Source organism: Chiloscyllium plagiosum, unplaced genomic scaffold, assembly GCF_037043375.1.
Source record: "Chiloscyllium plagiosum isolate Xiang-an unplaced genomic scaffold, Cpla_swu_hap1 HiC_scaffold_10, whole genome shotgun sequence".
Taxonomy (NCBI): domain Eukaryota; kingdom Metazoa; phylum Chordata; class Chondrichthyes; order Orectolobiformes; family Hemiscylliidae; genus Chiloscyllium; species Chiloscyllium plagiosum.
The window spans coordinates 95,427,128-95,443,569 of NW_028270148.1; the positions used below are offsets into that span (position 1 = coordinate 95,427,128).

Here is a 16,442-nt window from a genome sequence, read left to right on the forward strand (position 1 = left end):
AGTGTCACATGATTCATTTTATGAGAACTCCATTGTTTGCTTTATCTTCTATTTCAGCTAATTCAGCAAAGCAGTAATACAGGTTCACAATGTCAAATCATAACTTGCAGCTATTTTGTTGTTAATAAAAACCTACATATATTTGTTGCTTCTGACAAAGGCTTAAATTCAACTTTTAAATCCCCACTGTAATAGTCAGAAGAAACACTGTTTTAATCCAGATGGACAGTCTGATTGCTTCGACTAAAAGATTTCATTTTGATTTGATGATGTATTTATTATCAAGCGCATTTTGTTACAAAATAGAATGGAAAGTGTTATATAGTGTCGCCACTCTCTGGTGCCATCTTAAAACACAGAAAAATGAACCAAAACATCAAATATGAAGGTAAAGAAATAAATAAAAAGTGTTCAGCTTTACCCTCCTTCTTGTTCAGTGCTCCACTCTTTGGACCCATCTCACCTCCACTGATGTCCTCACCACGATGAGTCCTTGCTGGATCTCATCAATGCAATTGCCACCGATGCCAATAGGTACCGCATCGGCCCAAACACGACTCTGCCATCGCCATGAGTCTGCTTCGGGCCTACCTCACCGATGAAGCCACTGCTGATGCCACCAGGTCACATACTGAGCCCAAACTCACCTCCACCGCTACAGTCATGAGTCAGCACGAGGACCACCTCGTTGATGCAGAAATTGCCAGGAACCCAAACTCACCTCCGACTGCATCGTCACAGTCTGCACTGGGCCCACTCGATTCTGTACAGGGCCCACTCAGTTCCACGCTGGGCCCACTCAGTTCCACGCTGGGCCCACTATTTTCCACACTGGGCCCACTCGATTCCACACTGGGCCCACACGATTCCACACTGGGCCCACTCGATTCCATACTGGGCCCACTCGATTCTGCATTGGATCCACACAATTCCAAGCTGGGTCCACTCGATTCCACGCTGGGTCCACTCGATTCCACACTGGGATTGAGGATCTAAAATTTGAATTTAGGCTGTTATCAGAAGCAACAAGTATATGTAGATTTTTATTAACCACAAAATGGTTTTTCAACTTAAAATAATACAACAAAATGGCTGCAAGTAATGATTTGACTCTGTGAACTTGAACTGATGCTTTGCTAAGTTGGTTGTATTTAGAGATAACAATGGATTTTTCATCATAAGAATCATAAGACAGTGATTTGGTATTTGAACTAACCTTGAACTGCTTGCATGATATGATGATTTATGTAATTAAGATCCCTTTCCCAGGGAATATCATTGGATTAACCTGCTGTAAATCATGTCACCTTGTTATATGTGATTGGTCTTTTCTTGTAATTCAAGATTTTCTTGTAATTTTTTAATCTCTTACAAAATATATAATTAATGTGCAATTTTCGAATGTAATTGCACCATTTCTCTTTGGAACACAGAAGCTTTTAACCTCCGTGTCGCTGGACAAATCTGCGTCAGGCTGCCTTAATTTATTAAACTGGTAACTTTGCTTTAAACAGACCATATTCCTTGTGATTCTTTCGACCGATTTTGAACCAAGAGGCCCCTTTGGAGGGGTCTAGAACTTCAGTATCACTCGATTCTGCACTGAGTGCACTCGATTCTGCACTGAGTGCACTCGATTCTGCACTGAGTGCACTCGATTCTGCACTGAGCGCACTCGATTCTGCACTGAGCGCACTCGATTCTGCACTGAGCGCACCCGATTCTGCACTGAGCCCACTCGATTCTGGACTGAACCCACTCGATTCTGCACTGAGCACACTCGATTCTGGACTGAGCACACTCGATTCTGGACTGAGCCCACTCGATTCTGGACTGAGCCCACTCGATTCTGGACTGAACCCACTCGATTCTGCACTGAACCCACTCGATTCTGCACTGAACCCACTCGATTCTGCACTGGGCCCACTCGAATCTGTACTGGGCCCACTCAAATCCACGCTGAGCACAATTCTGCGTGTGCCCGTTCGATTCCACACTGGACCCACCTGATTCTACATTAGACACATCCATCACCGCCAATGCCATTGTCATGACTGAGCTCTAAGGAGAGAAATTAAACTACGAGGGCAAACTCGTGAGGAATATCAAAACTGACAAGAATGCATACAAAGGAATAGAGGGGTCAAAGTCAACATAGGCTCCTAAGAAAATGAATCTGGGGGGATGTTCCAGGGAACAAGGAAATGGCAGAATAGTTAAACAGAGATTCTGATGGTGGAAAATACTTTGAACATCCCATTCATCCTGATGAATACAGAGGGAGGAATTACGTACAATCACTATCACTCAAGAAGTAGTTTTAGACAAACCTCTGGGACTAAAGACAGATCAGTCTCCTGGCCCTGATGGTTTACATCTTAGGATCCTAAAAGAGGTAGCTACAAAGATACTGAATGCATTGGCTGCAATTTGCCAAAAACCCTGGGTTTCTGGAGGAGTTCCAGAGATTGGAAAGTTGCCAATGTAACACCCTGTTCAAAAAGACAAGTTACTGTATGATAATTAGTTAAATATCTATTGTGGGAAAAGTATTGGAATCAATGTATTCAGGAAGTAATAGCAGCACATTTGGGAAATCATAACCTAATCAAGCAGAGCCAACATGGTTTCATGAAAGGGAATTTGTGTCTGATTAAATTATTAGAGTTTTTTGAAGAAGCCTCAGTCAGAGTAGGTCAAGGACAGCTGACAATTGTGCTGTATTTGGACTTCCAGAAGGCATTGAACAAGATCTCTCATGAAAGGTCAGCCACATGATAAGAGTAAACGGTGTTGATGGTAGTGTATAGGAATGGAGAGAGAATTGGACAATGGGCAAGAAACAGTGAATGGGGATAAGGGGTTCTTGTGCAGGTTGGTGACCTGTGACCAATGGGTTTCCACAGGGATCAGCACTGGGCCTGTAACTGTAAGTAATGTATATTGATGTCTTGGAGGAAGGAAAAGAATGTACTGAAGCTAAATTTGAAGATGGCACACAAATACATGGAGAGGCATATAGTGAGGTGAACACAGACTGTTCACGGAGACATGTTGACAGGTAAAGTAAGTGGACAAAATGTTGACAAATGGAGTATAATGTGGGAAAATGTGAAGTTGTTCATTTTGGAAGGGAGAATAAAAGAACAGAGTATTGTGTAATTGGAGAAAAAAACTGCTGAAAGCTATAACACAAAGGAACTCAGGTTCTTGCGCATGAAGCACAGAAAGCCAGCACACAGGTACAGCAGGTAATCAGGAAGGCTAATGGAACGCTGTTCCTTATTTCAACGGGATTGGACTATGAGAGAAGGCAAATCTTTCTGCAACTGCACAAGGTCTCCTTATTAAAGTAAAGACATTATTTCATTGGAGGCAGTTCAGAGAAAATTCACTGGGATGATCCATGGAATGGAGGGATTGTCATATGAGTAAATGTTAATCAGGTTGGGACTCTACTCAACAGAATTTAAAAGAATGAGAAGTGATCTCAGTGAAACATATGGGATTCATAAGAGGCTTGACAAGGTGTTTCCCCTCAAGGGAAAGTCTAGGACCAGAGGGTGTAGCCTCAGAATAAAGGGATATCAATTTAAGCCTGAGATGAGGAAGAATTTCTTCCCTCAGAGGGTCATGAGTCTTTGGAACTCCTGGCCACAGAGAGCTGTGGGGGCAGAGTCCTTGTGTAGGTTTAAGGCTGAGATAGCCGACCGGCTTGAAAGGATATTGGAGCGGGAGGGGGAGGATCCAGTTGTTGTGGTCCACGTTGGTACCAACAACATAGGCAAGACTAGGGTGGAGGACCTGTTTGGGCATTACGAAGCACTAGGCAGGAAATTGAAGCACAGGTCCTCAAGGGTCATAATCTCCGGATTACTGCCCGAGCCACGTGCCAATTGGCATAGGGACAAGAAAATTAGGCAAGTAAACACGTGGCTAAGGGATTGGTGTGGGAAAGAGGGATTCCACTTCATGGGGCATTGGCATCAGTTTTGGAACTGGGGGGATCTGTACCGTTGGGACGGTCTCCACCTGAACCGATCAGGTACCAATGTTCTAGCGAAGAGGATAAATAGGGTGGTCAGTAGGACTTTAAGCTTCTGAGTTGGGGGGCAGGGAAAGTGAAAGCGACAGGGAGTATGGAGGTAAATGGCAAGATAAGCAGCAGGATAGCATGTTTCCAGGCAGATTTAAAATTGAGGCAGACTGAGAATACAGTAAAAAGCAAGGATAACTTAGGACATATGACTTCCAACATCTCTAATGATAAGGAAGTTAGCATTAAGGCACTTTACCTGAATGCTCGTAGCATTCATAACAAAGCCGATGAACTAATGGCACAGATAATAGTGAATGATTATGATGTAGTAGGCATCACAGAGACTTGGTTACAGGGGAGTCAGGACTGGCAGTTAAACCTCCATGGTTTTTCAACTTATCGAAAAGACAGAGAGGTGGGCAGAGGGGGTGGGGTTGCCTTGTTAGTTAAGAACAAAATTAAATCTATGGTATTGAATGACATAGCGTCGGATGATGTGGAGTCTGTGTGGGTGGAATTGAGGAACCACAAAGGCAAAAAAAACATAATTGGAGTTGTGTATAGACCTCCTAACAGTGGTCAGGACCAGGGACGCAACATGTACCGGGAAATAGAGAAGGCATGTCAGAAACGCAAGGTTACATTGATCATGGGAGACTTCAATATGCAGGTGGACTGGGTAAATAATGTTGCTAGTGGATCTAAAGAAAGGGAATTCATGGAATGCTTACAGGATGGCTTTTTGGAACAGCTTGTCATGGAGCCCACAAGAGAGCAGGCTATTCTGGACCTAGTGCTTTGCAATGAACCAGACTCTATAAAAGATCTTAAAATAAGGGAACACTTAGGAAGTAGCGACCATAATATGGTAGAGTACAGTCTGGAGTTTGAAAGGGAGAAGGCAAAATCGGATGTAATGGTGTTACAGTTGAATAAAGGTAATTATGAGGGCATGAGAGAGGAACTGACTAAAATAGACTGGAAGCAGAGGCTAACTGGGAAGACAGTAGAGCAAAAATGGCAGGAGTTTGTAGGTATAATTGAGGACACTGTACAGAGGTTCATTCCCAAGAAAAGAAAGATTAACCGGGGAGGGATTAGACAACCTTGGCTGACAAAGGAAGTCAGGAAATGTATGAAAGAAAAAGAGAGATCCTATAAAGTGGCTAAGAACAGTGGAAAATCAGAAGATTGGGAAGGATACAAAAGCAAACAGAGGATAACAAAGAGTGTAATAAGAAATGAGAGGATCAAATATGAAGGTAGGCTAGCCAGTAATATTAGAAATAATAGTAAAAGTTTCTTTCAGTACATAAGAAACAAACGACAGGCAAAAGTAGACATTGGGCCACTTCAAACTGATGCAGGAAGCCTAGTGATGGGAGATAAGGAAATAGCAGGAGAACTTAACAAGTACTTTGCGTCAGTTTTCACAGTGGAAGACATGAGTAATATCCCAAAAATTTAAGGGTGTCACGGGGCTGAGTTGAGTATGGTTGCCATTACGAAAGAGATAGTGCTAGAAAAGTTAAAAAGTCTTAAAATTGATAAATCTCCTGGCCCCGATGGGATACACCCTAGAGTTCTGAGAGAGGTGGCTGAGGAAATAGCAGAGGCATTGGTTGAGATCTTTCAAGAGTCACTGGAGTCAGGAAAGGTCCCGGATGATTGGAAGATGGCTGTTGTAATCCCCTTGTTCAAGAAAGGATCAAGGCAAAAGATGGAAAATTATAGGCCAATCAGCTTAACCTCGGTTGTTGGTAAAATTCTAGAATCCATCATTAAGGATGAGGTTTCTAAATTCTTGGAAGAGCAGAGTCTGATTAGAACAAGTCAACATGGATTTAGTAAAGGGAGGTCATGCCTGACAAACCTGTTGGAATTTTTTGAAGAGGTAACAAGTAGGTTAGACCAGAGAAACCCAGTGGATGTGGTCTATCTAGACTTTCAAAAGGCCTTTGATAAGGTGCCACACGGGAGGCTGCTGAGCAAGGTGAGGGCCCATGGTGTTCGAGGTGAGCTGCTGGGATGGATTGAGGATTGGCTGTCTAACAGAAGGCAGAGAGTTGGGATAAAAGGTTCTTTTTCAGAATGGCAGCCGGTGATGAGCGGTGTCCTGCAGGGTTCGGTGCTGGGGCCACAGCTGTTCGCATTATATATTAATGATTTGGATGAGGGAACCGGGGGCATTCTAGCGAAGTTTGCCGATGATACGAAGTTAAGTGGACAGGCAGGTAGTACTGAGGAAGTGGGGAGGCTACAGAAAGATCTAGACAGGTTAGGAGAGTGGTCCAGGAAATGGCTGATGGAATTTAACGTGAGCAAGTGCGAGGTCTTGCACTTTGGCAAAAAGAATAAAAGCATAGACTACTTTCTAAATGGTGAGAACATTAATAAAGCCAAAGCACAAAGGGATCTGGGAGTGCTAGTCGAGGAATCTCTGAAGGTAAACATGCAGGTTGAGTCCGTGATTAAGAAAGCGAATGCAATGTTGTCTCTTATCTCAAGAGGGTTGGAATATAAAAGCAGAGATGTACTACTAAGACTTTATAAAGCTCTGGTTAGGCCCCATTTGGAGTACTGTGTCCAGTTTTGGTCCCCACACCTCAGGAAGGACATACTGGCACTGGAACGTGTCCAGCGGAGATTCACACGGATGATCCCTGGAATGACAGGTCTAACATATGAGGAACGGCTGAGGATACTGGGATTGTATTCGTTGGAGTTTAGAAGATTAAGGGGAGACTTAATAGAGACGTACAAAATAATACATGGCTTGGAAAAGGTGGATGCTAGGAAATTGTTTCCGTTAGACAAGGAGACTAGGACCCGTGGACACAGCCTTAGAATTAGAGGGGGTCATTTCAGAACAGAAATGCGGAGACATTTCTTCAGCCAGAGCGTGGTGGGCCTGTGGAATTCATTGCCACGGAGTGCAGTGGAAGCCGGGACACTAAATGTCTTCAAGGCTGAGATTGATAGATTCTTGTTGTCTAGAGGAATTAAGGGCTACGGGGAGAACGCTGGTAAGTGGAGCTGAAATGCGCATCAGCCATGATTGAATGGCAGAGTGGACTCGATGGGCCGAATGGCCTTACTTCCACTCCTATGTCTTATGGTCTTTATAGATAGCTACTTGTGCAGTAGGGGAGTCAAAGGTTATGGGAAAAGGGTAGGAGAGTGGATATGAGGAATGCCAGATCAGCCATGACCCTATTGGATGGCAGATTAGGCTCAAGGCACCCCATGGCCTACTCCAGTTCCTGTTTCTTATCCCTTATGGGTGGCTCCTATCTGCCAAGGTAAGGGACATTTTGGAAATCTGAAAAAGATTTTGGAAATAAGGAAAATTGATCATCATGCGCAATGTGGATGTGAGCTACACGGAAAAGGAAAGATCTGAATTAATGCAAAATGTGGATTCGGGGATTAGTGGATTAGGAGTTGGAACTCTGGATGAGGAACATCAACATCCATCACCAAGAATGGCTCAGCAGCACCTCTGCTGGCCAAATTGTAGGAATAACAGCGATGTTTACACCTTTAATACCTTTATAACTTTAAGACCTGCTCATGCAGTCAGTCAGTTAGTAGTTGCAGCAGCTGAACTGGCTCCTCAGTTTATTTATCAGGACAAAGACCCGATCAATCAGAGCTAACCTGTCTGATTTACAATTTACACAGAGCTTGGCTGTTGTCAATCTGTACTAATTGATGCATTCTCCATGGCAACACTTTGACCAATCAGACAAGAAGAGGAACCACCAGATTCTTTCTCTCTTTCTCTCTCTCTTTCCATTTCTTTTAAAAACTTGACCTTTGTGATGGCTGGGAAGAATGGGGCTTGATTTCCAGCATGTTACCCCAGTGAGTCACAACATAGTTGGACATAGTTACAGAGCAGCAGTACATCAAATAACTACTGATACATGACTATGAATGTGATACAGTCTCTGACATAGAGTCATAGAGTCGTAGAGATGAACAGCGTGGAAACAGACCCTTCGGTCGAACCTGTTCATGCTGACCAGATATCCCAACCCAATCTAGTCCCACCTGCCAGTACCCAGCCCATATCCCTCCAAAACCATTCCATTCATATACCCATCCAAATGCCTCTTGAATTTTGCAATTGTACCAGCCTCCACCACATCCTCTGGCAGCTCATTCCATACACGTACCACCCTCTGCGTGAAAATGTTGCCCCTTAGGTCTCTTTTATATCTTTCCCCTCTCACCCTAAACCTATGCCCTCTAGTTCTGGACTCCCCCACTCCAAGAAAAAGACTTTGTCTATTTAATCTATCCATGCCCCTCATTAGAAATGATATTCAACGCAGACTCAAAGAATGGGAATCTGACCAACATGAGTTTAACACAACCTGTTTATGTCAATATCAGTCACTTTATTACAGGGTAAGATCCTGGAATCCATTGTAAAGGATGAAATTGCTGAATACTTGGAAGTGTATGGTAAAATAGGGCAGAGTCAGCATGGTCTCATTCAGGGGAGGTCATGCCTGACAGATCTACTGGAATTTCTGGAGGAAGTAATGAGCAGTTTAATCCAAGATGAGCCAATGGATGCTATCTACCTGAACTTCAAGAAGGTCTTTGACAAGGTGACGCACAGGAGGTTACTGAGTAAGATAAGGGCCCATGGTGTCAGAGACAATGTACTAGCATGGATAGAAACCTGGCTGTCTGGCAGAAAGCAGAGAGTGGGGATAAAAGGGGCCTTCTCAGGATGGCAGCCGGTGACAAGTGGTGTTCCACAAGGGTCAATGTTGGGATCACAATTTTTCACTTTATACATTACTGATCTAGATGTAGGAACTGAGGGCATTCTGCAGATAACACAAAGATAGGTAAAGGGACAGGTAGCATTGAGGAGGCAGGGAGGCTGCAGAAGGATTTGGACAGGTTAGCAGAGTGGGCAAAGAAGTGGAAGATGGAGTACAGCGTGGGAAAGTGTGAGGGCATGCACTTTGGGAGCAAGAATGGAGGCATGGACTGTTTTCTAAATGGGAAAAAAATTCATAAGTCTGTAGTGCAAAAGGAGACTTGGGAGTACTAATCCAGGATTCTCTCAAGGTAAACTTACAAGTTGTGTCAGTAATTAGGAAGGCAAATGCAATGATGGCATTTATTTTGAGAGGACTTAGATATAAAAGCAGGGATGTACTTCTGAGGCTGTATAAGGCTCTGGTCAGACCACATTTGGAGTATTGTGTGCAGCTTTGGATCCCATATTTCAGGGTGGATGTACTGGCCCTGGAGCATGTTCAGAGGAGGTTCAGGAGAATGGTCCCAGGAATGAAAAGCTGACCATAAGAGGAATGTTTGGGGAGTCTGGGTCTGTACTCGATGGAGTTTAGAAGGATGAGGGAGGATGTAATTGACATTAGCCTGAACCTCTGCATTATCAATCCAGTGACATTTCCACTGTGTTCCTGCTACTCCAGAAACCATTCACTCACTTGGAATGGCATCTGGCTGTGCAAGTGTCTGCGGTGGTGATGTGCTTGAACATAAAACTTGCTGACACAGGAGAATGGTGCCACCAAGCTGAAGCTGATATTTCGAGTCATTAAGTGTCAATTTTGTGGATAACATTTCAGGCAGAGTTCACTCAAACACAATAAAGTTTGTGCTGCTCTGTTTCAGATTGTTTTGATCATTTGACATGTTTAATAATTGTAATAAATTGATACATTATTGCATTTCTCAACTTCTCCCTGAATGTAGTCTGGGCCAATGCATAAACATGTGTTTGTACAGGAGCTCAGCGGTTGAAACATATCTGCAGTGTATTCTGTGATTAGTAACGGGTCCATGGATTGATCAGGTTCATAATGACGTTCTGTTATTCTAGCGATGAGGAAGAATACAACAGAAGGCATCCACACTACGATGAAACTGCCAGAAATGGTGAACCGTAAAGTGGTGGTTTTCCTTCGGCTCTGCATCTCTGGATCGTCGCTGTTCTGGGTGTTGCGTTGACCTTGCATCGCTGTGTGGGTTCGATTAGCCATGACAATGTGTTTAACAGTCAGAGCGTTAAATAATAAAATCAGGATGTATGGTAACAATGGGTTTACAATTATATTAATCCAGTCAAAGGTTATCCATCCTGGCCATGTGAAATACACAAATCGAAATCAACAGCCCACTCTACATTGTCAATTACATAGCCAGGTTCAAAAGCAAAGTACAGCTCCAGAGATGTGTAAAAATATCTCTGAACAGTTTGATTAAAAAAAAAGGTGAAGTGAAAAGCAAATAGACCCAGTGATGATCTGTAGAACTGTGTGTCCCGGGCTGGGACTAGCCTCTGTGTGCCATGAGCAATCGCTGTATTTTGGTTTTCAACCACAAACATTGCTCCTTTCCAGTCAGGCTTCCTGAGTTATTGTATTGGCATTGAGAGGAAAGGCAAGTTTCAGACAGCCTTGCCTTTCAACAAACCCAGTGAGACCGTGTCAGGGAAATGTTAAACATTCTGCTGTTTGGGAATCTGGAACATTCTGATTCGGGGGTGGAGGATTGTCCCAGTACACTGAAATAATGAGACATTTTTCTCAGGTAAACGGGGTAGATCACCAACAAGTCATTCTCCTGACCATTTGTGGAGCCCCTTCTAATAGCATCATGAAGAGTTTCACCCCCCCACCCCACCCCACTCCCGGCAGCCCCGGAATCAGAATCCTTTGAGGAACTGATAGATATGGTAGTGGATCACTCTGACCCCAACCCATCTGTTATACTGTCGCATTACAGGTTTAACACAGGAAATAGACTTCCTGGGAAACCAGTTACTGAATTCTTGATGAGACTGTGGAAATTTCCAGAACACTGTGAGTATTAGCCAGAGCTTTGGGAAATATTAAGGGATCATTAAGTTTGTGGAATTAATAATATTACAACTGAACCAGATCTGAACCTCAGGAAAGCCAAAGAGCTGGACATTTCCTCCAATAATGTGGAATGGGGGCTCAGGAGCTTCAGGGGTCCATAGATGGTACCCTCCTCATCCTTAGGCAAGGTCCTTACTGCAGAGTCAAGTCCTCAGTGGGTAATACTCATGACTCTTGTTTGTTCCCAAGGAAGGGGGTTTGGAATCGGAGGCTGTAAGGTTCCAGAACTGGGTGGGAAGTTTCTCCATAATACAGTGAGGAGCAGGAAAGGCTATGCCACACTTGTAGTCACAGAGTTCACCCCAGACAATGCTACCCAAAACATATAGCATGCACCGCCCAGGCCAGAGATGCGGAGTCACCTCAAGACGGGGTTTTGTAAATAAATCACCCAAGGATGAGGAACTGATACAGCTGAATCACATCACTGCTCCCAACATCACCCCAATTGAAATAAAATGCCAAGTAAATGGCCAGGCCCTTAGACATGGAGTTCGTCACAGGACTACTCTATCTCTTGGGGTGTAAACCTTTAGGAAACAGCAATCGGACATCTTGTCTTTAAGCCTATGAGACACAGAGCTGCATTGGTCACTGCATTGAGAAGCCATTATATTATTGGGATCACTGTAACCGCAGTTACATGAGAGGGGTTCAACAGACAGTCAGACTCCCCTTGCTGGTGGCAGAAGGGGCAGGTCTCATTGGTTTGGGAAGGGACTGGCTACACAAAATCTGCCTGGATTGGTAACTGATTTTTAAGATGGCTACCAGTGATCTATATCAAGGCATTGGGAAGTACCCCAGAGTGTACCAAGAAGGCCTTGGGAAGACAAAAAGCACTCGGGCCAAGAACAGAGGCCTGACGAAATTACTTCAAAGCATGGTTGGTCCCTCTTGCAGCAGAGTGGAGGGCAAATTGGAATGTCGAGAGGAAGTGGGCATCATACCCCCAGTGTGTTGAATGGGCCATGCTAATAGTCCTAGTTGTAAAATATGAAGACTCTGTCTGTCTGTGTGGGGATTATGAGGTGACAGTCAACAGAGTTTCCTGCTTAGACAGATACCCCTTGCCACATAGTAGAGCTTTGTCTGAAAAGTTGGCTGGGAGTCACATATTTTCTAAATTGTAAATGAGCCCCGCCTACCTCCAACTGGAGCTTGAGGGGCCATGCAGGAAGTATGTCACTGTAATTCCTCACAAAAGATTGTATGAGTACACTTGCTTGACCTTTGGGTCATCCTCAGCTGGTGCTGATGTTCAAAGGGTAATAGAGAGCTTCCTCCAAGTGGTGCCCAGAGACTATCTGGGTGGCATTTCAATCTCAGAGGGAACCACAAAGGAACATTTGTGGAGTTTGGAGGAGGGCTTCCTGCATTTTTCTGAGGCTGGCATCTGGCTAAATAGGGAAAAATGTGTGTTCAGGTAAATTGATCATTTTACCTTGGGGACAGAGTTGACAAAGATGGATTATACCCTGTTGAAGAGAAAATGAAAACTAAACCAAAGGGACACTGACTCCAAGGAACATAATGGAGTTGAGGTTTCTCCAAGGTCTCAAAAATTACTCGAGGGAGATGCAATCCATGTAAGGAACGTTGGTGACTGCTCTCCAGATACCTTGGGAGTTAACCTTTTAAAAAACAGGCTGATATTGTATGTGATCAAAACTGAGGAGAAAATTGCACAAAAAGCATGTTGACCACCTCCGGCAGGAAGCCTCCACAGAGGGGATTGTTTCAATGGACACACCACCGAGGGGGAGCTCCCTGCACTGACTCTTTGATGGTCTTCACTGAAGAGACATTCATTGACTTATTATATCCCCCTCGATCAGACCTGGAAAGCAACAGGAATGGAGCCATGAACAAAACCACACAGGAAGCCCCATCATCATAGAAGCAAGGGGGAGATCACTCAGACTTGGAGGGGGAGGGATGTGAGAATCTCTTTAAAACTCCTGGGAATCACGAATGAATCTCCCTGTCGAGCAAGTTGAGAATGAATTCCCTTGGTAACAGGCAATAACCTCTTGCTAGAACACATCACCTGAGCCCATGATAAAGCAGACCCAATGAAGGGAAGTGGTGGCCTCGGGATAATGTCACTGGCTCGGTCACTCAGGCTAATTCTCTGGAGGCACATGTTCAAATCCAGCCACAGCTTCTGGTAGGATTCAGGGCTCTTGTGGAAAATTGATAGTGTCCCAACCTCTGAGCCAAACAGCCTGGGTTCAAGATCCACCTGCTCCTCAGGTATGGAATGACATCTCTGAATGAGTTGATTAGGGAAAAAGAAGTGCAGACCCTGATTAATAAAAATATAAAGCAGGCTCAGTTGGGTAATAGATTGGAAAAAAAATTCACTTTGTGATGGAGAGAAACCTTTCAATTGTGTGTGATATCATTACTGAATATAAAATTAAAATCAGACCCAGGGATGTCTGTCTGTCTGTCCCAGGCTGGGACTAGCCTATCTACACCATGAATAGTGGCTCTGTTTTGGTGTTGAATAATAAATGATGCTCCTTTTCAGTTAGGTTTGCTGACATATTACAAAGGGGTTGCCTATTTAAGACAGAGGAGTAATTGATTTTCTAAGAGGGTAGTGATTCTAAAGAATTCTTCACTATGGAGGAGTGTTGAAACTAGGCCAGTATGTTCCAGACTGAGAGCGAGAGATTTTTAATCAATCAGGGAATCAGCAGTTATGGGCAAAAGGCAGGAAATTGGAATTGAGTCTTAGCAGCGAAGTGATGCTCTCATTGAATGGTGGAGCTGAGTTGAAGGGCTGAATGGACTACATCTACTCCTGTGTCTAATGGTCTGATGGAATCTATCACATTGCTGTGGTCTGGAGACAGTTGTAGGCCAGACCAGGTAAGGACAGCAGATTCCCATTCCGAGAGGAAATTAGTGAACCACACAATGAACAGCGGTTTCCTGCTCACCACTAGCCATTTGGATGTGGTGGGATTTCAGCACTTGTTTCCAGCCATTAGACTAATATCTCTGCGTTATTCAATATAAATCATTGGCTCATCTGACATGGCATCTGACTGTACAAATACCTGTTTTAGTTCTCTGGTGGAACACATCACATGCTGACACAGGAGAAATGTTACCACAGCAGTGAGGCTGACACTTAGAGAATAAAGTATCCATTTTGAGGACAACATTTCATCCAAATTCAATCAAATATGATGAAGGTTTTGCTTCTCGGTTTCAGTTTATTTCGATTATTTGAAAAATTTTATAACTGCAATAAAGGGATACATTATTGCATTCCCCAATTTCTCCCTGAATTTAGTCTGGGCCAATGCATAAATACACGTGTTTGTACAGGAGCTCAGCAGTTGAAACATATCTGCTGTGCAGTCTGCAATAAATAACGGATCCATGAATTGATCTGGCACATAATGACGTTCTGTAATCCTGGAAGTGAAAAAAAATACAACATATGGCATCCACAGCACGATGAAAGTGCTAGAAATGGCAAACAGGAAAAAGATGGATTTTCTTCGGCTCTGCATCTCTGGATCGTCGCTGTTCTGGGTGTTGCGTTGACCTTGTAGTGCTCTGCGGGTTCGATTAGCCATCACAATGTGGCGAACAGTCAGTGCATTGAGCAGTAAAATGAGAAAGTATGGCAATAGTGGGTTTAAAATTGTATCAAGCCAGTCAAAGGTGATCCATCCTGGCCATGTAAAATACACTGGCTTGAAATCAACAGTCCACTCTACATTGTCAATTATATAGCCAGGTTCAAAAGCAAAGTACAGTGGAATATTTTTGATGCACGATACAACACACAGGGTTGTTATAATCACAGCTGCAGTCTGCTCCCTGCAATACCTCTCTCTGAGCTTTTGACAACAAATGAGGACAAAGCGATCGACAGTGAAAGCGACTGTCAGCCAGACAGAGCAGTCAACAAGCACATAGTTGATCACCTCATTGATGCTCACTATGGAAGTGTAGTGTAAAAGTGAAAATGGGAAATAGTAATAAAGTATGTAATAGATTATCACATTGAAAATAAGGACCAGAAAGTCCACTATCGTCATACCCACCAAGTAAAGAGTGATGCCTTTGGAGAGACCACAGCCTCCTCGGATCAGAAGGACAATTGTCAGGAAGTTAGCTACAAAAACAAGAGTCAAATCTCCAAATTAATTGCAAAGCTGAATTTAGAAATTACAACAAAAATGAGGTGCAAAAACCGCATGAATTCATGTAAAACTCCATTATCTCACTTTTTAGATTAGAATCAATCTAAACATCATGGCATAGACAGAGAACACAGGGGGCGAACACCTTTAACATATTGTCTAGCTATCACCCATTGTTAACAGTTTACCTTAGAATGCAACTTTTTAAAAAAAGGTTTCATGATTTACACATGAAAGAAATGAAACTATCATGGTATTCTAACAGATGAAAGGCTTAACAGACAATCAATGTATCAATGTATAATTTCAGTTACATCACACTGTAAATTTTTACTATAAATTCTGTGTGTTAGGATTAAGCCCTCCACTACCACCTGATGAAGGAGCATCGCTCCGAAAGCTAGTGTTGTTCCAGTTAAACCTGTTGGACTTTAACCTGGTGTTGTGTGATTTTTTAAAAAATTGAGGTCATTCATTCCAATAGTTCGATGTTAATATTCATGCTTCATATAAAACTTCCTCCATCGAACTTCACCTCAACATAATAAGATATCCTTTTGTTCACATTTCTTTCTTATTAATTCCCCAAATCTGACACGCTCACACAGTCTGTGTGGTTTGATAACACTGCACTGATCATAAAGAGAAAAGCTCTTCTCCCAAACCAGAATATGTGGCAGCATGACAATGAGACAAAGAGCAAACACCCTCTCCGTTGCTTCATTCCCCAATCCTGGCAGCCAGAGGATAGAAGGATGATTTTCGGTGTGGATGAACCACAACAATCAGCACCTTCAAATGGATCCAAACATGAGACAAGAGAAACACACAGTTAAGGAGAGCTGCAAACACATGTTCCTCGACACTATGGGATATCTTTTACAGATATATCCTTAAATCTGCCATCTTCTGGATCCCAGGAATGTTTTTAAATAACATTATCAATGCATATTGTAGGAAGTGTTCTATATTGAAGGAAGACCTAACTGGGTGCTGCATTAAGGGAGATAATTTGAGGTTCTATGCTTGATCAATGCATCAAGAGCAAGAACAAAATTCGAGTGTGAATTTTTAGACAAATGCAAAACACTCAATTTCAGTTTCTTACCAGGAACTCCAAATATTCCAAGAAAATGATAGTAAATGAAAGTTATCTGCTCGATTATTGATAGATCCATAAACACCATCTTGGGAACTGGAAGATGAAACCAATCAGTTACAACAGACGTGAAGCACCAGACTTTCTTCATTCATATCAGCTTCTTATATAAAACAATTAACCCCCCTGTGATTCTCTTCATTTGTAAAGGGAGC

General features: G+C 43.1%; 1 protein-coding gene across 1 annotated transcript in view; it reads left to right on the forward strand.

Moving 5' to 3' along the window:
* Positions 1-570: 570 nt before the first annotated feature.
* LOC122545565 (putative G protein-coupled receptor 139) overlaps positions 571-16,442 on the forward strand; it is a 33,134-nt gene continuing 17,262 nt past the window's right edge. The window contains exon 1 of the mRNA XM_087991743.1: positions 571-765. Within this exon, the coding sequence (XP_087847869.1) occupies positions 571-765 (195 nt within the window). The remainder of the gene's footprint in view (positions 766-16,442) is intronic.